The sequence below is a fragment of the Phocoena phocoena genome, chromosome 10 (assembly GCF_963924675.1).
Source record: "Phocoena phocoena chromosome 10, mPhoPho1.1, whole genome shotgun sequence".
Lineage (NCBI taxonomy): Eukaryota > Metazoa > Chordata > Mammalia > Artiodactyla > Phocoenidae > Phocoena > Phocoena phocoena.
The window spans coordinates 39521683-39547591 of record NC_089228.1 but is presented as its reverse complement, the minus strand read 5'-3'; the positions used below and the strand labels follow the sequence as shown (position 1 = coordinate 39547591).

General features: G+C 60.2%; 1 protein-coding gene across 1 annotated transcript; it reads right to left on the bottom strand.

Annotated features, from left to right (window-relative positions):
• PLXNB1 (plexin B1) lies at window positions 1-20959 on the bottom strand. Its single transcript, XM_065885560.1, has 36 exons — window positions 19853-20959; window positions 18943-19125; window positions 18540-18668; window positions 18313-18413; window positions 17885-18017; window positions 17464-17620; window positions 17050-17158; window positions 16865-16973; window positions 15769-16449; window positions 15445-15564; window positions 15131-15253; window positions 14745-14838; window positions 14487-14659; window positions 14190-14341; window positions 12304-12409; window positions 11991-12127; window positions 11504-11680; window positions 11106-11277; window positions 10668-10910; window positions 9822-9998; window positions 9595-9743; window positions 8996-9096; window positions 8682-8899; window positions 8367-8545; window positions 8148-8214; window positions 7786-7932; window positions 6792-6960; window positions 6409-6512; window positions 6250-6334; window positions 5827-5999; window positions 5510-5670; window positions 5276-5423; window positions 3359-3423; window positions 3142-3217; window positions 2049-2123; window positions 1-741 (listed from the first exon to the last, which is right to left on the bottom strand). Exons 1-36 carry the CDS (start codon window positions 20957-20959, stop codon window positions 637-639), a joined length of 6405 nt encoding a protein of 2134 aa, XP_065741632.1. The 3' UTR covers window positions 1-636.
• Window positions 20960-25909: the final 4950 nt, after the last annotated feature.

The following is a 25909-nucleotide window of genomic DNA, read 5'->3' as shown; positions in this document are numbered from 1 at the left end:
TGTGTTATCCTTTAATGAAGAGCCAGGTCAGTAGGGCCACCATTCTCCCCGAGGCCCCCCTGCAGCAGACACCCCTAACTCCTGGCTGCCTCGGTGGCAGGGTGGCCCTGAAGCAGCCAGCCCTGCTGAGAGGTCAGTTTGCAGCAGCCTAGGAAAGGCATTCGTCTCTCGGACCTAGGAAAATGGCAGCAGCAACATGGCCAGTGGCGGCTAATGAGGTCAGGGATGGTGGAGGAGGAGGGCGGGACAGGAAGTGGGGGCTCTCCTCCTTCCTCTCTGAATCCCCTGGGATAAAGGCCAGTGTTCAGGAGCAGTACAGTCTCCCCAGGGGCTGGAGGCCCTTCCAGCCACTCTCTGGAAGCCCTTAGTCCCCAGTTTCCCTCAGACTAACATCACACAGAAAGTAGCCCGCAGGGTCACTGGCCTCAGGGTCACCACTCCATCAGCCTCAAGGCCCCACGCCTGCGAGATGAGTCCAGCAGGGCCCAGGCCAGAGCCACCAGGAGACTTGGAGCCACCTTCCACTAACTCCGCTGGGCAGGCACTACAGGCATCTAAGAAGGTGGTCTCTCCCTCGTGGTTCCGGGGCTGCCCAGGCGGGGCTGAGGCACAGCAGGCCAGGGGCTCTCCAAGTCCCTACAGATCTGTGACCTTGTTTTCTACAGCCGCTGCGATCTGCTGGAGCCGATAGCCCAGCTGCATCTTCTGGGCCGTGCCATCTTCCTCCAGGGCAGTGATGATCTGAAACACAGAGACCAACTCAGCAGGGGGAGACCGTCTGCCTTTGCCACAGACTTCAATAGGCCTCCACAGCTACCGCAGCAGGTGTGGGTAGGGGCCCGAGAAACCCTGTGAGCTGCCGCACTCACTTCCTCAGGGCCCCCTCGGGGAGGGGATGATGACAGCAGAGTCACTGTGGTGTTTTAAGGATTAGTGAGGTAGGGAATGAAGTACTTTACTCAGTACCTACTCACGGTAATGCATATCACTTCCCCAGTAAAGTCGTTTTGAGTGGAGGCCAACTTCACCCACCATGCTGGTCTTCTTCGCCACAAACCCCCTGGAAGCCCTGCTCCACCCATCCTGGCTCCCCTGCCCACCAGGCAACAAGCAGTTCCTAAATTCCTACATGCCGGGTGCTGGACAAGGAGCAAGGACCCGGCAGTGATGACAGGTACGATCCCTGCCCTCGTGGGGCTTACTGGAGGGAAGACAGGTATTGACCAAACACGGACAACTACATAACCACAAGGGGGGCTGCCACAGAGGGAAGGGTGGGAACAGGAGGGGCTCGCCGGCCACGCCTCCACAAGGGGACAGCTGTGTCACACGGCCCCGCCTCCCCCACACCGGCACCCACACTGTTTGGAGCAAGGCACCTGGACTTCACGCTTGCGCGTCACTCCTGTGTCAAATGCCTGTCCCCGCTCCAGGCCTGAGCCATGAGGCAGGGCCCTCATCGCTCAACAGCAACGGCCACATCCCTGGGGCCACGCAAACATCTGGGTAGATGATTCCAGCAGGCACTCAGTGGGTTGACCGGTGGGCGCTCTGATCCTGAGGCCCATTCCAGGAATCCCCCAGAAAGCCCCCTTACCGGCTCTGTTGTGCCCGCATCTGCCCCAGACCCTCCTCTCTGGCAGCGCATGCAGCCCATCCAGTCCCACCCCCCCAGAGATGGCCTGCACAGCACACTGCCACATGTGGTCTCAGGTAGGGCTCTGAGGGAGCACAAGGCCAGGGCACAGGTGGCCGCTGTGTGTCCCTCCCAGCACATCCTGCACACCATCTCCAGGCCCTGGTAGATCCCCAGCCATCCATCACCACCACCATGCCCAGGAGCCCGGCTGAGGAGCCCGGATGGGAAGGGCGGCAGCAGGTAAGAGCCAGGCCACTACCAGGAAGCACACCTGAAGAACACTTCCCGAACCCAGGGCTCAGCCCCCCTCCACCACTCTGTGCCTGGGGGAGACCCGAAGGCCCCACACTTGCGTCACAGAGCCAGTCACCCTCTCGCTTCATCCTGACCATGCCCAGGTTCTGCCCACCTGGTCATAGTATTTGTTGATATACTTGTAGAGTTCGTGCAGGGCCACTCGCACCCCCAGGTCTCCAGAGTAGTTCTAGGGAGGAGAAACAAGAGGTTACAGAGATAGGGGGTGCTGCCAGCTACCAGAGGAGGCCCAGGACCCCAGGCAAGGGGAGTGGGGAAGAGGGGGCTGGGAGGTAGAGGAAGGAACAGGGCCCTGCATTGGGAAGCAGAGCCCCTCCACAGACAGGGGATGCCAGGCTAGACGTGCTAAGCTGGGGACAGGATAGGACCAAAGGGCCTCCTTGGTGGAGAGAGCCTGGATCTGTAGTTTCACCATGGCCTGGGGTCTCCACTGGGGCTCGGCCTCTCTCCCCCTCCAGGCTCCAGCTGGGACCCTCTGGCATCCCAGACAATTGCAGAGCCAGGCAGAGTAGGTGCTGCTCACAGGCTGTGACCCAGCAGAGTTCTGCTGTGACCTCATTCAAGTCTTTCCTGAGGTCACACCCAGGCCCCTCCATGGGGACATCTCTGAACCTCAACCTCCTCTTCAGGACAATGGAGTTGATACCACCTAACTTGTAGCGCTTTTATGGGAATCAAATGAGAAGTAATCAAAGCCCCCACGCACAGCAACACCCCAGAACTGTAGCTACTATTGTTATTGTGGTTGTGGTCATCATCATCGTGGTTTCAGATTTACATTGTTTATAAATTCCCCGGACTGGACTGTTTGGAGGCTGTTTTAGGAGTAGGTGGGGGCATGTCTATAGTGCCAAGGAAAGCAGAGCAGTAGGAAGACGTGGACAGGCTGATCCAGGCAGTCCTGGGGCTGAATCCCTGCCACCTCGCTGCCTTGGAACTATGGTCCACAGACCCCGAGGGGCTGCAGACATCTAAACACCTGGCTGAGTCAGGCTCGGTGGCAGCTGCCAGGACTAGGCCCCTGCTGCTCTCTGATGAGACACTGGGAGCCCTGGTCTTTTACAGAGGCAGCGGGAACACTGTGCTGAGGCCCCCAGGGCTTCCCTGCAAAGGAGCAGTGTGAAGGGGGCAGGACCCTTGTGGCAGAAGGCCTATGCCCAACCCAAGAAGCAGAAGGAGGGCCATACCCGGGACAGCTCGGCCAGGATGGAGTTCATCTCTTGATCACTGGCGGGGATGGTCTGTCTGATGTCTGCATAGTACCTGCCAGAGATCATGGGTCCGGCAGCCGCTGGGGAAACAAACCCCTCTTCACCCCACCAGGCCCACCCCTGGGCCTCAGCTGTAAACACCCACCAATCCGTCCAGCCATTATCCCCCAGATGCAATCCCTTTCCCTCGTACCTTTCCACCATCCGTTTGTACCGGGGAATATCCCGAGCATACAGAAGTTTGTTGATGGGAGAGTCCTGGGTGCCAGTAGGTGAACAGTGAAAGGAAAAGAAGGATGAGAGCTCCTGTTAGGGTGACCAGCTGTCCCAATTTTCCCAGCACTGCTTCAGTTTTAAAACTAAGTTCCGAATTGCAGGAAACCTCCTCAGTCCCAGACAACCCGGATGGTTGGTCACCCCACCTCATTCCTTCTGTTACCCCTCCCCCAGTGTCCCATCTCTGCTGTCATCACCTTGAGCTTCCCCCCATCTCACTCCAAGGTCATCCCTCAGCTCCACGTGCCTCCACCCGGACCTGGCAGGGGACTGGCATGCAGGGTGGGAAGGGTGCAGTGCCGTGTGGAGCCCTAATACTGCTTCTCCAAGTGCTGTTCATTCCCCATGTAATGTAATTTTAAAAATCAGGAAACTAACCCCGAAATTTAATTAAATTGCCCCAGACCACCTCACTCCTGTGTGGCTGAGCTGGGATTCAAAGCAGGTCTCTCAGACCAGGGCCCACAATCTAACACAGCCAGATACATCCTCTACCACCGAACTGGGCTCCAATCCCAGCTCTGTCCCAGTGGCTGTGGGCAGCACACTTCCATTCTCTGGACCTGCTGCCTCATCCCACAGCTGCTGGGAGGGTGAGGCAAGACTGCACTGCCCCCTGTGAGCAAGGGCGTGAGCGCTGGGCCTGAGGCAGGATGCCTGCTTCTCAGCAACTCTCCATGGGTGGCCCTTGGCATCCTGGTTTGCACTATTCCTGAGCTACCCAGGAAGCATTTGCAGTGCTGCTGGGAAGGGGAAGCAGTGTGAAGATCAGGCAGAAGAACCCAGCACACACCCTGGAGGTGACCCCTGGGTCCTGGTGTAGCTCTGTGGTTCTCAGCTCATCGCAGGCAGAGTAATGAGCGCAGGCAGAGCAAAAATGGCTACAGAGTGAAACTTTCCATCTTGTTTCCCCATGGAGAACTCTCAAGAGGTCCCAGGCCCAGGGGTCGAGGCTAAGCAGAGTCCATTATGCAGAGCCACGACAGCCCTGCCTGCTGGGTGCCTGAGCAGTCATGGTGGTGACCCCATATCTGTCACAGGACTCTCTGGGTCCTGACCACTGTGACAACATACCTCCCCCTCTCTGTGCCACCAGGCAGCCCTGACCACCTCTCCTCCATGCTTCCCAGCTCCCCTGTCAGCACATCCGTCCTCGCCTGGCCCTCCCCTGGACTCTGCTCCCTGTACTGCACGGGCTGGCAGACACTTCCACTGCCCTTGGGAATCAAATCTCCGAGGCAGCCTGGAGCTGCTCTGCGATTGTAGAATCCATGGGCTCACCTCCTCCAAGTCTCAGCTCACCACCGCCAGAGGCCCGGGGTGCATAAGGAACCCCTCCCTCTTCCTCAACCGCACATCCAACCCACAGCTTCTGCCTGCCCTGTACCCTCTAGTCCCAGCATGAACCTGGCCACCGCTCGTCCCAGGAACAACACAGCTTCCTCTCTGGACTCCAGGCTCCAGTCCATCCACTGCATGACTGCCAGGAGGCTCCACCTAATTCTCAGGTCTGACCACCCCCTTTGCCCTCAGGGTGAGCCCTTGCCAAGTGGCCCTGGCCTCCTGCCGCACCGCCAGCACTCTTTGCTCCACTTAACCCTGTGAATCAGCACACGTGCCCCCTGCCCTTGCTCATCCCTGAAGGCTGAGGCGCGGCCACCTCCTAGGGAGGCCAGGGACAAAGCCTGTCCCCGGGCCTGCAGTCAAAGGCCTCCCATATCCTCCTCCTTGACATCCTCAAGAAGGCCTGGAGTCTGTGCACCACAGCACTCTCCATCCCCGGCCACGCTGCCCCACCCACCTAGATCCTCCCGGTCCACCCCAGCCAGCTCACCCGGCCCAGCTTGTGGTCAGCCAGGGTGCAGGCGTCCATGAAGGTCTGTGCAATGACCAGGAACACTGCATCCATGTTATCAGATGTCTGCACGTCGAACACAAACTGCGGGTTTTTTATGATATTGATCCAGAACCTCAGCGGCAAGCTGTGGGCGGGGCAGGTGTGGCCAGTGAGTGTGCTGGGGAGACAGGAGAGAAGACCCCGCACATGCTAGGCCCGCCCCACCCCCACCTGTTGGTCTTCCATATGTGGACGGTGTCCTGGTCCGAGATGCCATGCTGCTGGGCCTGCTCGTCCAGCAGGTCAAAGAAGTACTTCACAGCGAGCGGCACGGGACGGCTGGTGCTGAGAATCACCTGGAACAGGTCATCCACAAACTTCTGCAGGGTGCCCTGCGGACGAGGGGAAGCACAAGAGATGCAGTCAGCAAGGGGACCTCAGCCCAGCCCAGCCCAGCCCAGCCTCAGATGCCTCGTGACACCAGGCCTGTGCGAGCCCCACATACCCCCAAATCCCACTACCTGTCTCGTCCCTGCCCCCAGCCCCACCTTCATGGACAGCAGGCGGGTCAGGTAGATCTCAGGGATGGCCTTGGCTCGCTCCCGCTCCCCGCCCCGGAGGCTGCCCCTCCGAGGCCTGGGCGGCTCCGGCTCCTCGCTTGGCTTCACCAGGTGCCAGGGCCGGATGCCCCCCTCGTCCACATCCTCCAGCATTGGGGTCCCTGTACCAAGACCTTACAGCTTGTCACCCCTCATCAGGTGCCCCCTGCCCTAGACCCCCGGGGTCCTGCCAAAACCTGGGAGTGGGGGCACCTGGTTAAGGGCTTCTCTGGGTGGAAGGGAAGTAGACACAAGCCCACCCTGAAGTCCAGAGGACCTTCCCCCGTTACTGGAGACTGGGCAAAGCAAGGGTAGAGGACTGCGATGGCAGGGGTGGGGCGGGGGGGGGGGGGGGGGAGGGTAAGTACTCACTCTCTCCAGGGACATAATCCTGGCTTTCCCGGAGGACATGCTTGGTGAGGCAGGGGACGAGGGCCACAGTTGCTCCGTCTGGGACCTGTGGACCACAGTTGGTGACCCCTCCACCAGCCCACCCCACCACAGCCCTCCCCCAGCTCCCACCCCTCCCACCTTGTAATGTTGCAGGGTGTTCAGGCGCCTCCACAGACCCTGGACCTCAGAAGTCACGTCCTCGTCAGAAAGAATGAGATGCCCGGCCACCCCAGACCGCCATTCTGCAAGGACAAGGTGGGCTTGGTCCTTGTCCTTGCAGACATACCCTCCCTGCAGTGGAACCTGTCCCCTCTTCTACAAGGACACTGGCCCCTCCATCAGGGGCAACCTCACCCAACTTTTCTGAAGTCCAGAAACGGGCCCCTCAACAGGTGACAGGTCATCCCTATAGAGGTGTTCCAGAGCCCACCTCCCCTGGGTGATAAGCTGACCCCGCAGAGCTGGTCTAGGGCCAGCCTAGCCCTGAGGGTCCCCAGACCACCCTTCCCCTCTGCCCTCACCGACGTCCAGGGTGCGGGGGTCTGGCCGCTGGGCAAGAGGCACTCCTTTATAAAGCTGGTCCAACATCTTTTCCTTGGCCTGGGAGATGGTGTCACAGTCCAGGACCTTCACAGGCACGCCCTGGGCTTCTCCCGCTCCAGGCCCCACAGCCAGTAGTGCATTCAAGGTCTATGCACGATACATGGGAGCAGTCAGGGCTCATGCTACGTGGGGGATGACCAAGATGCAAGGCCAAGGCGAGGGACAACCCATAAGGAAGCCACTGCCTCTGACCTCCAAGCACCAAACAATCACTCCTTCTTGTCTCTTCACCTGCCTGCCTCCCCAGGGACAGCAGCTCCCTCCACTCTGTGGCCCCAGCACCTGGCACAGAGCACTAGTGTCTGCTGGGTGAATGGCAGAAAAAATGGGAGAGCACAAGTCCCTCTGAACTCTGATCCTCAGGCTCCCGGCGCAGACAGTTAGGCTGAGGAAACCCGCATAAGAAGTGGGGTCTCCGCTAGCCAGAGGAGCAGGCCTGGCGGAGCCTGAATGGGATTTTCCCAAAGGACCTCCACGTGGGCCACAAAGGGGAAAGTCTCCCAGAGGGAAACAATGGGCAGGTCTGCCAGGGTGACTCCCAGTTTGGTGGGCACAACCATGCCCCTGGCAGGATGCTAAGACCATGATCAGGCAGACACTCAGGCCCTGACACAGCAAGGACCCGGACGGGCCCCGGGCAGGGTTGGCTGCTCCCTAGACTCTGGATGTGGCCACCCTGACCCCACCCCAAACCTGGGGAACCTCTGAGGTCCTATCTTCGAGGTCTGGCCCTCAAGCCTCTATCCTGCAGCCAGCTGGAGGTTAGGCTGGCTCAAACCAGATGCAGACACCCACACAATCATACGTGGTCACCCTCCTCACCTTCATGGGAGACTGACTCACCAGCAGGTTCTCTCTCTCCCCCCCTCCCTCCCCCTCTCTCCCCCTCCCTCCCCCTCTCTCCCCCCTCACCAGGGGACGGTACTCCACATCCTCTCGGAGCAGGCGGTTGTCATTCAGGGTGTATTTGGCTTTGCCAGTCACGCTGTCTACCGGCCCCTTGTCCACTTGATGCTTAATTCCACGGAAAAGCATGTACAGAGGCTCCCCTACCGAGTCCTGGGAGAGTGGCGGGCAGTTAGGACACCCGGGGTAGGGGACAAGCATGGGATGGAGGTGCTGGGGGAGGGGACAGGATGCAGGCTGCAGAAGGCTTAAGGTGGCTGAGGACATGCTGGGCAGGGGTGCCCAAACTGTGCTGGGGCAAGAAGCTGCGTGGTTCAGAGTCCTGACTCTCCCTGGAGGGGAGCCCCACCCACCTCTGCCTCACTCACCCTCACGAAAGTGTAGAGGCAGATGGACATCCAGTTGGTGAGCAGCTTCTCCACCACAGTCTCTGTCCTGGGATGACAGGAAAGAGGGGGCAGAGTCAGCAGGTGGGGACCCAGGGCTTTCTATTCTTCAGACCCCAGGCCCCAGAGGGCCTGACTCAGGTCTTGGTTCCAGCTGTCCACGGCCACCTGGCCCCCGTGGCGTCTTACGGGCATACAGACCTGCGCAGCATCAGCTTGGGGTTCTTGGCCACGTACTGGGCCACCAGGTCACTGAGCAGGGTGCGCAGGATGTCAGTGAAGTACTCAAGCTTCCCGTGCAGTGCCACGGTGAGCAGAGATGCCACGTAGGCGCGGTCCCGAGCTGAGAAGGTGCGCTGGCTCTCCAGGGTGTGGATGAACTGGTGCCAGGGAGAGGGGATGGGTGGGTGGGGAGGGCAGATTCAGAAACGGAGGGACTGAGAAGGGATGGGGCTGGAGGGTAGGGGAACCCCCTCCCCACCCCTGGAGGGCCCAGATAGGGGGTGGGGCCAGCACCTTGATGAGGAAGAGCTTGCTGTTAAGCAGGTTGGAGAGCTGCCCCAGCCCTTGTTCCACAGTGGGTCGCCTGCTCTCAGGCACGCCCAAGTCCCGGTGCAAGGGTGACTCCTGGTGCCCAGGGAAGAAGACCCTCTCGGCATACACCTTGTAGTCGAGGAAGGGGATGCCGCTGCCCAGAAGGTCACTGGTAAGATCGGTCATCTCGGTCATAAGGTCTGTTGAGCAGAAGAAGCCAGGTTTGAGCGCAGATCCCAAGGTGATGGGAGCAGGCTTGGGCAGAGCCCTGGAGTGTGGGGTCTTCGCAGCCTCACCTGTGAACTCCTTCTTGCAGCGGTCCCGCACGCTGCTCTCCAGATTCTCCAGCTGGATCTGCACCTTCTTATAGTCTCTCAGAGCCTGCTTGCTCTTCCTCCTGCTCAGCACCAAGGTCAGGGCAGGGAAGGCCAGAGGAGGCCCGAACCCCTGCTTGGTCCCACCGGGCCCAGGCCTGCCCAGGCCAGCACAGTCTAACCCTGCCATGCCCAGCCAAGCCAGGGCCTAGTCAAAATAATTCAGCCCGTCCCATCCCAGGCAAGTCACACCCACCCACGACTCATCTAGCCCAGCCTAGCCAAGGGATCAGCAAACTATAACACGGCCAAATCTGGCCCCTGGCCTGTTTTTGTAAATAAAGATTTGTTGGAACACAGCCATGCTCATGTGTTTATATGTTGTCCGTGGCTGCCGCTGGGCTATAATAGCAGAGCTGAGTCACTGCCACCCAGACCGCCTGGCCCACAAAGCCTGAAATAGTTATTCTCCTGCCCTTTATAGGAAGTGTTTGCCTATCCCTGGTCTATCTAGTCTGCCCCTTCCCAATCCAGCCACACCCTACTACCTGCCCAACCCAGCCACATCTGGCTGCACCCACCTGTACATGAGGACAATGATGATGACACCCAGAGCCAGAAGAGAGGTGCCCACCCCCAAGCCCACCTGGGCTGCCATGGGAAAAGCCACAGGGCTCTCGCCATCGTACTGCACGTGGCCTAAGGAGAAGCGTAGGTTCCCCATCTGCACCTGCACAGGGAGCCACATGTGAGCAAAGAGGTCAGCGCATGCCCGATGCCTGCCCCGGCCCAGAGCCTGCCCACTGACCGTGAACTCAGGCAAAGCATCAGGCACCTCCCGGAGGGCATGGTGCCGGGGTAGAGGCTGCTCCACGGGGGGCTCGCAGTACAGGTGGTGCCGGGTCAGCGTCTTCACCATGCAGGGGCCGTCCCCTATCATGGCCACCACCTCCTCCTTGGACATTGCAAGGTCCAGATTCTCCCCCTGGAACATGGGGTCACTGATTGATCATTCAGAACTCTTCCTTAAGGGGAGGAGCTGATGGTCACTCAGATCCTATCTCCCCAAATGTGAGACGGACGGTCCTGAGACCCACCCCCAGGAGCAGGGCTGATGGTGCCTCAGCACCTCTTGTCCGGTACATGGGGTGACAGCCCCATGGATGTTTCCCAAGCTGCCCCCGATCCTTTTCTGCCCCTCCCGATCCTTCTTCCACGAGTCTTAACTTCTCCGGAGCTAAAAATCTGGAGAATATAAAGCTGTCCCCAAATCCTACGCAGTGACCTAACAAAGCAGAGCCCCTGCTACTGCGTGTGTCAGTACACACGCCAAGTATGTGTCCACATGAGACAGCCTGCCAAATGGGCATCAGCCCAGGCGCCTATTGTGTACCTCGCCGCCACTGCGTGTGCCAAACTATTTACATATCGTTATTCAGACACCTGCCATAGGGTATGTCAGGACCCAGACCACAGGACCTAAGCCCCGGCCAGGTGTGTCTGGCTAGGCACCCCACCGCCAGCCCCCTCAGCACTCGCCATGTCCATCCACTGGCCCTTACTTTGCTGTCATGCCCCCTGTGCCACACACAGCAGTACCATCCGGCAAAGTGAAGGGTCTTGGGGCCCTGCCAGATCCCACTAGGAGCAGTACCTCCACAGAGAGCACACTCCCAGGCTTGTGCCGGAATGGTGCGGTGGGGTCCTCGGGGTTGAGCGGCTGCAGAGTGGGGTCGGCCTCATAGGAGAAGGGTGTGGGGTTCAGTGTTGCAAAGTCAAAGACCAGGTTTTCAAGGATGAATTCCACACGGACCCAGGGGTCCTCAGGCAGGCCTGGGAGGGCCGGCGTGCGGCACGTGATGAGCTGGGAGGAGTTCACGTGGCAGGGCTCCTCAAACTAGGGCAGAGGGAGGGAGGACAGGGAGGGCCTGCTGAGGGTGCACAAGGCGGGGGGGCGGGTCCAGCAAAGATGGGGACGTAGCCTCCACTGGTACCCGCCACCCACAGCTGTCTAGGGGTGGTGGGGGGGATGAGGGGCAAGGTGGGCGATGGCTAGCCCAGTGCAGGCAGGGGATGCCCTTGGGGCTCCTACGTGAAGGCCGCCACAGGAGGCTCCGGGGGAGCACGCCGTCTCTGGGATCACGCGGTGCCTCCACCCAAGCCCCTGGCCTGGTCCTGGCGCTCTCGTGGCCACAGTCACTCGGATTCTTGGTGTCTGTACCACGTCCAAATTCTGGCCACGGACCCGTATCTCACGTCCTCCACTGAAAACACAGCCCATAAGCCACTTATGGCTTATGTGAACAAGGCTTTAAAGCACAGCCCAGTCCCTGATGTTAGGTCAGCTCCAACCCAAAGCCCCACGGCCCCTCTCCCCACCAGCAGCATAGGAGTCGAAGCCCCCCACATAGAGCCCTACAAACCCCCATATACTGGAGCTGCAGAGACCTCCCAACGGCATGCCATGCAGCCATGCCCTCGGCCCAGCACCTGAGGAAGCTCTTGGCAGGGCCAGCAGAGGTGACATTGGGATCTGATGTGTACTCGAACTGGCTGTAATGAAGCCTCCGCTCAGCAGCCCCAAACCACACGGCCACGGGGAGTGTGGCAGGCGTGGGGTGTGGGCTGGTCTCACACCGCAGTTGCTCCGCCTGCTGCTCCAGCAGCCTGAGAAGGGAGGGAGAAGTGGCAGGCAGGCCCGACTGGGCCGGAGGGGCACAGGAAGGGGAAAGGGGTGATTCCAGGACATGGGACCCATTCGGGCCACAGCTCACTTCCCCCTTCAGTGCTGACTGCAGTCTCCACAAGTGACCCTGGAGGCTGCACTCCCAAGAAAGCCCCAGCTTCGAGAGGGGCTGGCCACTTTCTGATGGAGCAGACTTGGCCCTCTCCCCATTACTGCTCTCCCTAATATCCCGCCCCTCCATCTTCTCCCCGGAGCTCAAGGATTTTTGCAGAATGAGGAAGCGGCCCTCACAGGTGACAAGGCTGGTCTCCAACTACCACTCGGATGTCCTCCAGCCGCCCGGTCAGAAGCTTGGAGCCATGCAGGGTGAGGCTGGTGCCCCCGGCTCTGGGGCCTCGGGCCGGGAAGATGGAATGCACCTTTGGGTCCTGTGGGAAGGGGACAGGGAGAAACAGACAGGCATCAGGCCAAGAACAGGGAGGCAGGGGGAGCAGACAAGGAGGCCCTGGGGTGGGGAGCCCCAGGGAGGCGAACCAATGGGCTGGGAGGAGCCACCTAAGGGGGTGGCCCATGGGTAGCTGGTGGGGACTCAACAGTCAGGCACCTGGTAGGCAAAGTCATGCTCTGAGACGCCGCGTCCTCTTCCTGGCACCTCCACCGTCACAGCGCCTGCCACCTCCTCCCCGCTGGCCCCAGTGATACACACAAGGCTGTGGGCACAGGGCAAGCTGGGGTGCTGGGCCACACTAAGGGCCCTTCAAACTGACCCAGCCGCCCCCTCCCTGCCCCACTACATCACGTGTTCTCCCTGGCTCCCAAGATTGACAGAGATCCTCTTGCTTTGGAAGGAATTCCTTAACGACTCACCAGGAGGCTTTGGCCTCTGAGAATTAATATCTGTGGTTCAATCATTCAAGTCCAACCCCAGAGGCCCCTGACAAGGAGAATTTCTCTCTCTGTGGGGCACCAGCCCTGGTAAGGCTGGTGGCAGGGGTGGGTTGCTGAGCTAATGAGTGGGCCTAACCGGCCACCATCACCGTGGGCACAGCACCAGTTACAAGGTGGTGGAAACTTGATTTCCTCATGAAAAAATGTTCCCGAAAGCCTCTAGTCAGGCCTGGGGATGGACGTGAAGGGAAAGTGAGCAATCTAAGAAATGCTGGTTCTTAGCCAGGAAACAGAAGCTTGGGGCAAATTAATCTCCAGAATGTGAAGCCTGCAGTGGTTCGACTCTTTGTGACATTGTCACGGTCACTGCAAACACCCCCAGAAAACAGAACAAGCGAAGTGTGAACTACCCGGGAGAGGCTTCAGCTGGAATGTATTTTAATCCCTTTATAAATCAGTTCAGAAAGTACTTTAGTCTCATGGTTCTAGAATCATTAACACTCACCTAAAGTTCTCAGTCATAATACATTCAGGGGGGAAACAACATGCTCTAGCAGAGTCTTGTTGAAAATAAGACTGCAGGGTACTTGCCTGGTGGTGCAGTGGTTAAGAATCCGCCTGCCAATGCCGGGGACATGGGTTCAAGCCCTCGTTGGGGAAGATCCCACATGCCACAGAGCAACTAAGCCTGTACTGAGCCTGCACTCTAGAGCCCACAAGCCACAACTACTGAGCCCGCATGCCACAACTACTGAAGCCCACGCGCCTAGAGCCCGAGCTCCGCAACAAGAGAAGCCACTGCAATAAGAAGCCCGCGCACTGCAACAAAGAGTAGTCCCCGCTCGCCGCAACTAGAGAAAGCCTGCACGTAGCAACAAAGACCCAACACAGCCAAAAATAAATAAATAAATACATTTTTTAAAAGAAAGAAAATAAGACTGTGGGACCCCAACACAGGCCTACAGATCCAGACCTCTGCAGGAAGTGGAGGGAGGTGGTCTAAGGATCTGCTCTGGGGGGTTTTGAACCAACTCTCCAGGTAACCCTGACATTCGGCGGGTTGGAGACCTGCTGCTTGTGGATGTCTCCTTCGCTGTGTTCTGCGTGTGCACATTTGGGACCCTGCAACTGCCAGCCTTGTAAGCCACAAGCCCTGGGAAAGTGGGAGGGGTCCAAGGGACTGGACAGAGGGGCCTGACACTCAGCAGGTGTGTCATAAGTCTATCCCCGTGAGGAGCCTGCCCAGGGCAGTGCTTGGGGAAGAAGGGCCAGCAGGTGGGAAGGTCAGCCGCAGAGCACAGCTGTCTGGGATCCAAGGAGCCTGCTACCACAACTATGCCCATGGTCACTTGGAAAGCCAGGTGAGCACACCTAGGCAGTGCCAGGAAGCAGAGCCGCCTGTCAGCTCTGAGCAGTGACTAGACCCAGGCCAGAAACCAGCAGGTCTGTGCACTAAAGCCAAGGCCTTGATAGTAACCCCAGCCCTGAAAAGGAAAGGGGGAGGGGGAGGGCAGATGAGTAGTGGGTGGATGGCCCTAAGCAGGAAAGCCAGCTGTGAAGCCCGCGGGGTGCCCCCTGCTCCTGTCAGTCCAGCCCACTCACCTGCTGGACACCTCGTACTCCTGAGCGTCCACAGCACAGGGCACTCCAGCCACCCTGACCGTGTCCTGCACGTCCTGCACATGTTGGCCCAGGTTGGAGCCCCTGATGGTGACACGGGTGCCTCCGTCTACAGGCCCAGTCAGTGGCTCCACCTGTTCCAGGACAAGGATGGCTCACCTCCACGCACCTGTTGACCTTTGGCAGCCTGGAGAGACAGCCCCAGCCTCCCACCTTTTGGGACACTGAACCCATAGCACCCCGAACCCCTTGAAGGGATGCTCCAGCATTTCAACACACCGAGTGGATGAGGGGTGCTGGGCACTGGGTGACCACAGCCTCAGCCTCGCCACAGGCCTCCTGGGCCACGCAGCGTGGATGCTTCCCCTTGCACCACACACAGCCGTACTGGGGCATGGCAGTTTGGCAGCGGCTGCAGTCCTCGTGTCCCACGGAACAATCATAAAGCACCACTGGGGGTGGAGAGACGAATGTGAGAGGCAGGCCAGGAAGAGCCCTGTTGCCACCAGCCAGTCCCAGCAGCCCCGGGTCACTCACCGTGCAGCCCATCCACACTGTCCACACGCAGATGGCCAGCCCGACGCAGAAACAGCCCCACGCGGAGCTCTGGCTGTAGAGCCTCATAGCTGAGCTGGAGAAATGGGAGTGGGGTCAGAGCCCAGGATTAGGGGAGGCGTCAGGCCTGGGGAGACGGTGGTCAGAGAAAGGACCAAAATGACTCATGGGAACACAAAGCCAGAGGCCAGAGCTGGGATACAGGACCCCATGGGGCACAAGGTCAGAGGTCAGAGCTGGGGTACTAGGACTCCCTCGGGGTCACTCAGTCAGAGAATGGGCTGGGATGAGTGCGGTGCAGCCAGCTAAGCTTGGTAGCCAGCCTGTGGCTAGCGCGCCCTTGCCCACCCAGGACTCGGGATCTGTACCTGGTGCTGCTGGCAGGTGACATGGCACCGGGTATCTGGAGGCAGCTCGCATTCGACCCGGGCCTCAACCACCACCTCGTGGCCCTCCAGCTCCATCACACACTCATGGTCTCCTGGGCTGTCCTGGGGACAGAGGACACAGCTACGGGGGCAGCTTCAGAAGCCAGGCCTGGTGAGCCCCACAGGGCCCCAGCACAGTCCCCGGGTTGGGACTGAGACCTGAGGCCGTGCCCTCCCCTGCTCCCCGGGACTCGTGCATAGTTTGCCAATAGCCAAGGAGGCCACAGCAACAGCTGCAAAGAGGACACACTCACCTGGAAGAGGCGCAGGTTCCTGCCCAGCAGTCGCACTTCTCGCTGCACATGGACCGGCATCAGGCTGGAGCCCTGCACACTCTCCACACAAGGGCAGGAGCCTGCCCCCAAGGTCATCTCCTGCAGGCACCAAGCGCCAGGCAGTCTATGGAGCCCACCTGCCGCCTCATCCCTTTCCCAGGCAGAACCCCGGGGCCAGGCCAGCGTGAGGCAGCGGACGCCCCCCTCCCCTCCATCCTTCCCCTGCAGAATCGCAAGGTGGCCAAGAGGCTGCGTCTGTCCCAATCCCCTCCCCTGAGGCCTCCTTCCTGGGCCGGGTCTCACCAGCTCCCAGAGCCCAGGGGTGTCGTACTGGTAGTCAAGGCTGGACAGGAGGATGAGGGGGGCAGGAGGGCCCTCATGCTCAGCAGAGTCTCCATCACCTGAGAGGAGGGTGGAAGTGGAGAAGGCGGGCGTGTCACCCCCTGTCCACTCATCCGCCTCGGGCAGCTCGCCGCCTTCTCTCATGAGCCAGTCCAGAGCAGGCTTCGTGGAGCCAGCGGCCCCTGGGAAAGTGGTGGCGGGAGCCGTGCCAGGGGGCTGGTCCAGGGGTACCGCAGAGGGGAGAGCCTCGGGGCCAGGCTCTGCAAGGGCGGGGGGCAGTGCTGCTGCATCTGAGGGCGATGGGTGGGAGGCCAAGAGGTCCTCGGCGGTGGCCACGGGTCCGAAGGCTGTAGGGGCAGGGACAGCGGTTCCAGGCCTCTGGCGGGGGCTGGGAGGAGGAGGGGCCTCGTGGAGAGGTGAGCCCGTGGAAGCCGAGGCAGGTGTGGGGCTGGGACCTGCCCACGGTCCCCGGGGGCTGAGCAGGGAAGGCCTGGCCCCAGGTGGGACATCCAAGGCTGTGGCTGTGGAAGGAGTGTCCACAGGAAGGGCGTCAGGAGTCAGGGCGACCGTGGCCCTGGGGGCTGTGGGTGGGAAGGAGGTGGGTGCGTCTCTTGCAGGAGGGGCTGGGGAGAGGGGCGGGCTCTGAAGGGGGAGGCAGAGAAAGACAGGAAGGGCCACTCAGCAGGCAGGTGCGGGAGCGGGCAGCAGGCAGGCAAAGGGTGTGTTAAGAGGAAAGGAGACCAAGGAAAAGAGAAACAAAAACAGCCCATTAATTCTCCAGAGGGGAAGGGGAGGGCGCGCTCTAGGGGCGTCTATGGCATCTGTGCCAAGGTGGGGCACGAGGCCAGACCTCCCCTCCTCTCAGCTACAAACGTCCTCTCCCGAAACAGGTGGGACGTTGACAGCCGTCCTCCAGTGAGTCCGTCACACACAGCAGCTCAGGTGCTCACGACAGAGCACCCGGGGCAGGCAGACACACAGACCCCAGGCCATGAGAGAAACCCTCACAATGGGGAGCCCGAACCCCCCCTGGGGCCCGGCCAGGAGTTGGGCTCACCTGTCGGCTGACCACCATGGGCCCAGCATCACACAAGGCCTTGTGCGTGCACAGGTGCTGCCAGACGCACCAGTTACACCCCCAGAGGCTTCTCACGCAGGCCTGGCACCTGCACAGAGCACAGCCATGGGGTGGGGATCGCCACAGGGCAGCCCAGGGGCTGGGGGTCAGGGTGAGGAACTCACTGTGCAGATGGGCGGAGCAAGGTGACGGCCATGCAGTCATAGAAGGAGAGGGAAGCCTCAGCAATCACGACGGCGCCAAACCTGAGCTCCAGGCTCACGGAGACGTGGTCTGCAGAGGGAGAAGCGAGGTGGGCTGAGGAGCAGGAAGGGGCACTCAGACCCCGAGCTGACGTCCCAGACTACACAGGGTGGGTTTAGCACTCTGACCAGGAAGGGGTGCCCAGGGTCGGGAACACAGTCCACAGAGTAGAAAACAGGGACTTTAGGGATTGGGGACCAGAAGGGGCCTCAGAGAAAGGTATCGCTTCAGGACCCTTTGCCTGGATTCACACCTCATCCTGATCACACCCCTTGGAGCAAGATGGGAGGTGAGTGGGGCTCCCAGGCCCCGGGCTGACTCCTTCTCTCACCCACCGGCTTCTCTCGGCAGCTCTGGAGCCTCACTAGGGTCTGGGGAGGGGCACATCACACCAGAACTGGTCAGCAGGGCAGGACTCTGGTATTCCCCAAAGTGGCAGGAATAAGACTCCCCTGGCCACAGGGGTGGCAGATCGGGTACCGACAAGAAAACCTGCGAAGAGAGGCCAGGACATGCTGTTGGAGCCACTGGGCAACAGATCAGGGCTCCGTTTACAGGCTTCCAATGTGGGCAGGCACCAGCGGCCACCAGCCCCCAGTGATCACAAATACCCTCCAGCCTGGGTTAGTAACAGATGGAGAAAGCGGAGCCCCAAGAGAAGCGACTTGGGCAAGGCCAAATGGTACTTAAAATTCAAGGTTGCAACCCATCACCAGAGCTCCCCCCGGCCAGGGCTCCGCCTGCTCTGGTCTTCACCTCCCTCCTCTCCTCACGGCTGATGTTAGCAGGACTCAAGGTTGCCACTTGCAGACAGCCCACCTCAGGCTGGAAGCTCCACAGCCACCGCTCTAAGCCCTGGCCCCGAGAGCACTCGGAATGGCGACTGCACCTGGGCAAGAATAACCGGTGTCCACCTGTGACCCTCACGGGGCCACTGGCAGTTCATGGGGCAGGGACACCTACAATCCTAGGAACCTGGGCAGGATCCTCAAGTGGGCCACGACAGGCCTGGCAAGTCAGGGTGGAGGATAGGGGTGAGAGTAGGGCGTTGGGGCATCCAGGGATCAAGGGTTGAGAGTCAAGGGCCAAGAACCAGGAACCCTGGACAGGGCAGGAGAATTGAGGGCATGAGGCTGGGGTTGGGGTGGGGCTGGGGAAGGAGCCAGGGTCGGGGGAGCGCTGACCTGCCGAGGAGCACACACCACCCACAGTATGGGTCCCTGTGAGCCAGACAAGATGCACAGTCCAGGTGCTGAGCACAGGAGGCCACAGGAACCTTGAGAAGCTACAGCAGCAAAGAGGACTTGAGGTCAACAATCCAAGCACCAGTGGCTCTCCACATATGGGCCCCCAGCTCCCCCGAGGCCCCTCCCAGCAGTCATGCCCTCCCTGGCTGGCGCGTGGCACTCACCGTGCTCTGGGTCATGACATACAGGTGCTCGAAGGCCCCATCAAAGATGAGGTCTCTGCTCACCGCAGACCCCTGCTGGATGATCCGTGTGGAGTACGGGTGGCCATCACTCCCTGGGCCCAAGTAGACCTGAGATCAGAGACCACAAGATCTGAGGCCCAAGGCCCTCCCCTCTCGCCCCAATAAAATAATTTACAGAATTTCCTCCTAGAGAGTACAGGTCACACCACCCGGCCCCAGAAAGAGGAGCACAGATCATCTCTCCCAGCCAGGGCCAGGGGCACATCACATATCTCACATCGCAGCCCCAGGGGTCTCAGGCATAATTCTGCCCAGCCTGGGTCCCCAGCAGCCTGTCGCCTCCAGATCCTGGGGCAGGGCCCAGTACCTCCTATGGAATCACCTTATGCAGCTGCCCTTGACTGTCACCCAGGAAAGCAATGGTGTGTCCATCTTCCACAGTGATCGCCACGGCTGTTAGCTGAACCCCTGGCCACTCCAGAACTGGCGTGGCTTCCAGGGGGACACGGCTGGCCATGGGGCTGGGCGTGTGGTCTGAGCCACAAGGGTAAGCATCCAGGGTGTCCTGCAGGCAGCAAGAAGCACAAATAAGGCCCTCCCTGGATAATGTCCACTGGCCCCTCCTCCCTGGACAACCCCACCCCTTCTCACCATCTCTGCCAGCTCTTGGCTCTCCCACAGCCGCATTCTTAGCCTTGCCTCAGTGGCTTACCTCCACAGTCTGCAGCGGCTCCGTCCCCCTCTTTTGATCCCCACATGTCTGGGGCCCCACTTTCTCCCATCCCTGGCCTGGGAGCTGCTTCCTCCAGTTCATGCACTCAGCCTTCTCCTGGACCACTTTTCCAAAGCCTCTCCAGCTTGCATCCTCCTCTCCAGGTCTACTAACCTGGGTCTCCTCCCACCTCTCACTGACTCAGTCCCCCTATATGTAGCTTCTACCCTTTTCATCCATCCTGAGACTACAGCCAAACAAGTCTCAACCTCACCTGCCTCTCTCGCTCAAGAACCTAAAACAATAGATTCCATCCCCACTACATTCTGGGTCCCTGCCCCATTCCCAAGAACCTCAAATGCCCTTTCAGTCCACCTACACAAATGCCATCCCTTCAGCGCCTGATCCAAACCCACCCCTGCACAGCTGGCTCTCTGTCCCCCTGAATGCCACTCTTACCATAAGGTACCCATCCATCACCCAAACACAAAGGAATCACTTAACATCCATTGACCTGATCAGTAAATGCCTGGCCAGTGGCCTCAGAGACAGGGAAGGGCTGGGCAGTGCCAGGACTCACCACGGGCAGCTGAGCACAGTCGGAATTGACATCGTACTCAATGTAGGCCACCTCGGCCCCATCCTCAGCGCGGCCCTCCCGAGTGTAGCAGGCATCACGTGTGCGATTAGCAAGGCGATCCACCTCATCCAGAGGGAAGGCACAGAGGGCAGAGGCTCCAGATGCCCCGGCAGCTGCCAACGGGGGCCGGCCCACAGTGGGGGGAGCGGCCGAGGAGAAGGCTGCAAAGAGCACCTCCCCCCGGCCCACCTCCGCGGACATGGCGACAGCCGCAGCCTGGATCAGCCCGTAGCGGCTCCCCTGACAGGCCAGAGGCAACTCCACGTAGGAGTAGTAGTGCTGGTCCCGGAGGCACACACGGGACACATAGGCACGGAAAGCTCGAGACTGAGCCTGCAGGTCCCGCCGGAGAAACAGGAAGTAGGCACTGGCCCCGCGTGCAAAGGCGCTCACAAAGTGGTGGCTGTACTCGGAGAGGCGGCCCACAGCTAGCTTGGCCGTCTCCTCGTAAGAGAAGGCAGCCTGCGGGTCCAGCGGCCTTAAGGCGCGGGTAGTGATGGGAGGGATGCCTCCCCCCACACCCCTGCTGGTGTAGCCCCGCCCCACAAAGAGGAGGGGCTCCCCAGCCAAGCCCTGGGCCACCAGTCCCACCGTGGTGACGGCAGGGTCGTTGGCGGCCACATACTGGGTGTCCCCAGGTCGCTCTGGCCGCAGCAACAACTGCCCAAGCAGCCCCAGGCGCCGCTGCTCACAGACCCCCTGGTGCACACTGCCACACACCACCAGGGCCCCGGGGCTCACCAGGAGCAGCTGGTTTGGGTTGTTGGTGGGCTGGGCCTGAGGGCACTCATCAGGCGTCACAGGTGGCAGACAGTCCCTGCTGTCTAGCACAGGGCCAGTGGACACAGTGGCCTCCAGCTGCAGTTCAGGGCTCAGCTGGAACAGGAAGTTGGTGGCCCCTAGGTAGAGGGTGCCTGAGGTGGGATCCCGCGCCAGGTGCTGCAGATGCGTACCATTGGGAGTGAAAGCAGTCGGTGGAGGGGGCTGGAGGGTGAGGACCCACCCGGCCCAGAGTGCCTGGAGAAGAGCTGGGCCGAGGGCAGGCATGGTCACCTGGTAGGGAGAGAGGTTGAGCGGGGCTCATGTGGCCACCTGAGCACCGTGCGACCACTGGTGAGGAGTAGGACTGTGATGCTGCCAAGACGCCCCTCCTAACTCAGGGAGGGGGGAGCAGGGAGGACCAGGCTTAGATGGCACTGTGGTTAGGATGACCCCAGGACCACACACTAGAAAGGGGTCAGGAGACATTTTCCTGGCAACTTCAACGCTGCCCATTCTCTGTAAGCACTACTCTCTCAGGAGACCTGCACCCCACACCCCTCACCCTGCCCTGCCCTGCCCTATGTCATAACAGGGTCCAAGGGTAAGAGGCTAAAGGGGCAGAAACATGGGAAACATCCCATTCCCAGGGACTAGGGCCTGGAAGGGGCAGGAGGGCAAGGGATGGGAAGAAGGGACCCAGAACCCCAAAGAGAGAAAGGCACCCTCTGCATGGATGTCAGTTTCCTGGGCAGAAAAAGGGAGGGCAAGGTCTCATGGGCCACCTGCATGTTAGAGTAGGGTAAGAATTGGATGAAGGGCCTTTCAGGCTAGGAATCCAGAAAGGTAATAACCACAGAACCAAAGGGCCAGAGAAATGAGGGGGGTTAAGGCTGCCAGGGAGGGCTTCCCTGGTGGCTCAGTGGTTAAGAATCCGCCTGCCAATGCAGGGGACGCGGGTTCGAGCCCTGGTCCGGGAAGACCCCACAGGCCGCAGAGCAACTAAGCCTGTGCGCCATAACTACTGAGCCTGTGCTCTAGAGCCCGCAAGCCACAACTACTGAGCCCACATGCCACAACTACTGAAGCCCGCGTGCCTAGGGCCCGTATTCCGCAACAAGAGAAGCCACTGCAATGAGAAGGCTGCACACCGCAACGAAGAGTAGCCCCTGCTCTCCGCAACTAGAGAAACCCCGCGCACAGCAATGAAGACCAAACACAGCCAAGATAAATAATTTTTTTAAAAAAAAGGCTGCCAGGGATAGGGCCTAAAAGGCTAGCTAGACCCCACCTTGGAGAGCCCTCAGCAGAGGTGGGAGTCACACTGCTCCCAGACACCTAGGTGTGAGGTCAGGCTCACCTGGCAAGGCCAGCTGGATCAGGAGACAACAGCATGCCCCGTGTGAGAGTCACCTAGCCAGGGAGAAAGCAGAGCATGAAGCTGGGGGTTGGGCTGCAGGCATTTGGGCTCCCCACCATGGAGGCAGCACAAAGGTACCTCTCCCGGCTGCCCAGTCTGCTGGTGGAGCTGGGCCCAGCCTGGCCCTCGGCCACCAAACACATTCCACAGGGACGCCTCCTCAGAGCCCACAGAGAGGGGGAGGGCAGCAGAACCAAGCACCCTCAGGGCCTGGGAAAGGGCAGCTAGGAAGGAGCTGCGCGGCTGGCAGGGCCCAGTCAGGCCCCCACTTTAGTCCCATGCCCCCTGCAGCCCGTTCTCGGCACTCTCCCATCCTCATCCTCTGCCCAAACTCTCCACTATCAGGGTACCCTGGTACATACCCTCCACACAGGCCCGGGGCTAGCCTAGCCCCAAGCCACCACCAGCACATAAGCAGACACATGCTCGCACACACCAAGAAGCATACACACCACCCACCCTGGATGCACACACCCACACACAAACACATGAGCACCAGCACACACACAGATGCATGCACATACTGCCTGTGCACAGCGCACGGAGACACAGACCCAGAAATACAGGCAAACGTCCCACACAGACACGCTACCCACCTGCACTTAGACACCTGCACAAAGACACGTCCACAGAGACAAACTTTTTACACAAAGAAACATGCACTCCACACAGGCACATCACATGCACCCACCCACCCAAGACATACACACCACCACCCACTTTCAGACCCCACACACACAGACTCACGCACACTTCCCTGGTTTGAGCCCTAAGTCCTAGAGGGCTGCAGAAGCCAGGCCATCTCTTGCTATCTCCTCTCCTGCAGGTCAGAGCAGAGCAGGGCTGGAGGGTGGGGGGCAGGGGGGATTGTCCTAAAGGAAGTCACCATACTAGATGTGCCCCACATCCCCAGGACCTTCGCAGACCTTGAGTGCCTGCTCTCCTCACAGACCCATCCTTGCAGGCTCCACCTGAAGCCAGGTGAGACCAGCCACCTTTCCCAGAGCTGGATGGTCTCGAGCCAGGAGCATCAAGATTGGTAAAGCACAGAGGACAGGGCATGCATCCCAAGCTGAGACACTTCCCCTACTTGCCTGTGCCCAGGTGGCATGGCCCAGCCCCTCCCACCACCCAGCTGCCAGTCTGCCTGTTCACTCTGTTCCCAGAGCTTCCCAGGGTCCAGGTTGGCTCCTTCCAGCCAAGGCTCCCGGCAGGGTGCTCCTGAGGCTGGCCCAGAGCGAGCAGGGCTGGGCGTAAGGCTTGGAGGAGGGTCCAGCAGCCTGGTGGAAGCAGAGTACTGTGGCCACGGCCTGGCTGGGCAGTGCTCCCAAAATAGCTTGGGGGTTTCCATTTTTAGTGTGCAGAGAACAGGGCAGCTCTATGGGAGCAGGAACAAGGCAGCCTCTGTTTGCCACTGAGGGGGTAGGAGGAGGGGGCCGGCAGGGAGAGTCGTGAACCCGGCGAGAAGCCCAGGACTGTGGCAAGGCCAGGCTTCCCAGGAGCCCCCCACCTTGTTTCCAAGGGATGGGGGGAGAAAGTTTCTTCCTCTGGGAAGACAGGGTCTGCCTGAGGATGGGCAGAGGCCATCTCCCATGCTCAGCCACTGCTCAGTCCCTCCTACCACCTCCCGCCTAGGGATGTGCCTTGGGCAGAGGGTCTGACCCATCATTCGCTTACAAACATTAGCTCAGCGCCTACTTCAAGCCAAAGTTCTCCAGCCCTCAAAGGGCAGCAACCAGGACAATCCCTAAATGTAAAATCACAGCTGGGTCGAGTGGCCCACAGGAAGCGGATGGGCAGGATCAGAACAGCTCCTGGCAAGGCCACATAGGATACTGGAGGCCGACTCACGCTGGGAAAAGTGTCAGGCTTCTTCAATCACTGCCACAGAGCCGAGCAACCCTCGCCCTTCCCCACATACCATGGGTAGGAGGACAAAAAGAAGGACACATATTTCACTTAACCTCTGCCACCGGCCACAGAGCAGCTCCCAGCCCCTCCAGCTTACCCCCTCCCACCTCAGGGGAACTTCAAGCGATGTATCGGAGTACATCCCTCCTTCCAGAGTCTCTGGGGCACCCCAGGGCCTGGAGTATAAAGGTCAAGCCGTCCAGTCCACATGCTCTCCTGTGCGATCCATGCCAGTGCTCCCCCGCACATGCTCTTCGTTCCTGCCAGCCTGAACTGCAGGCTGTTTCACACTCCTCCGTGCCCACTCCCTCTCTATCCCATTAACTCTGGTGCCCAACCATCACCTCCCAGGGAAGCCTTCCCTGTCCCCCCATGCTCCTGAGGAGCCTACTACACATGGCCAGTGGACATCCCCAGCCACCACCCTCGTGTATATTGCAGCTCTGCCTTGGGCTCTCTAAGCTTCAGGTTTCCTATCTGGAGAATGGGAGGCGGGACTGCTCTGACCATTAAACGTGATATGGTGTGTGCCTGGCATTAGAGGCACCAACCGAGGCCACTCTTCTCCTTGTTCCACACTCCCACTCTTGAAGCTCCTTAAAGGCAGGGAATGTGACTTTTGATTCAGAGGCCCCAGTAACCAAGACAAACGTTAGCACAGAGCAGGTGCTCCTTACATGTTGAAAGAACCCTCATTTCACAGCCAAGAAAACCCAGCCAACAGGGGAGATATGGAGCCCACAATCCTCTCCAAGCCACCTGGCTTCTTGAAGGATGACACAGGGTCAGCCCCACTTTTATTAATGACGAGGCCAGAGCAGGCTGAAAAGGCTGGTTTGGAGCTGGGCCTCAGGTCCCCAACTTCCACAGCTAGGATCTCTTGCCCACTCCCCAGATCTCAAACCCCAGCCAGAGTCACAGCCAAAGCCTAGCTCTTCTGGGCCCACCTTTCTCTGGACCGCTTCAGCAGGGCCCAAGGCTGCCTAACTTCTGTCTGCAAAGAGCAAGCACCTCTCCCCGCCCTCCTGGGGCTGTCCTCACCAACCAAGAGGGCTTATAAACTCTGCCCTTCAAACTGAGAGAGGGTTCATATCCCAGCCCTCATTTACCGAGTCGCGGGGATTAGAGTGGGAAACCGGCCTTTCCTTTCTGCCCTCGCTCTGCTCCCAGGGTCCACCCAAGAGAAGTTACTAATTGACAGCGCAGGAGTGCACAGTGCTTACCCTGTTGTTTGTGTTGAGGTGGGGTGGGGGTGGGGGTGAGGGTCCACCATTTACCGATGAGGACCCAAGGAGTGCTCATCAATCACCCATCGTCCGATATATACATATATATATATATATATATACACGGCGGATGAGGGGGCTGGGGCTTCCCCTCTGGGGGTGCGTGGCAGGGGGATCACAGGCTGCCTTTTGTCAGTTGCACCGAGAGCAGCCTGGAAGGGCTGTTACTACGTAGGGGAAGCCTCGACCTCCCCGTCGACTCTTCCCCGACCCTCCTCCCTCCTCCCCGACCAGAGCAAGGACCCCACCAGTGGTCCTGGGAGGGCGGGGAAGAGGCCGGCCGGTCCCGGGCTGAGGCGGCTGCGGCGGCGTTGGCGAGGAGGGGGCGCGGAGGAGCAGCTCCACCTCCTCTGTCTCCCAATCGCGTTACAGGCGGAGCCGCCAGAGTTTCCCTTCACGCGGAGAAGTATGGTCCCAACTCTCAGGACCGAAGCCGACCACCATTCACACGGGCTGCCCGGGCCCGGCGGCATCGAAGTTCCAGGCCTTTCCATCCCGGGGATGCGCCGCCTCGCCCCGGTCCCACCGCCCCGGCCCCGGGCCCCGCACTCACCACCCGGCCGGGCCCCGCAGGACTAGGACGCCGAGGCGGGCGCCGGCCGTTCCGGGCTCGAGATGTGC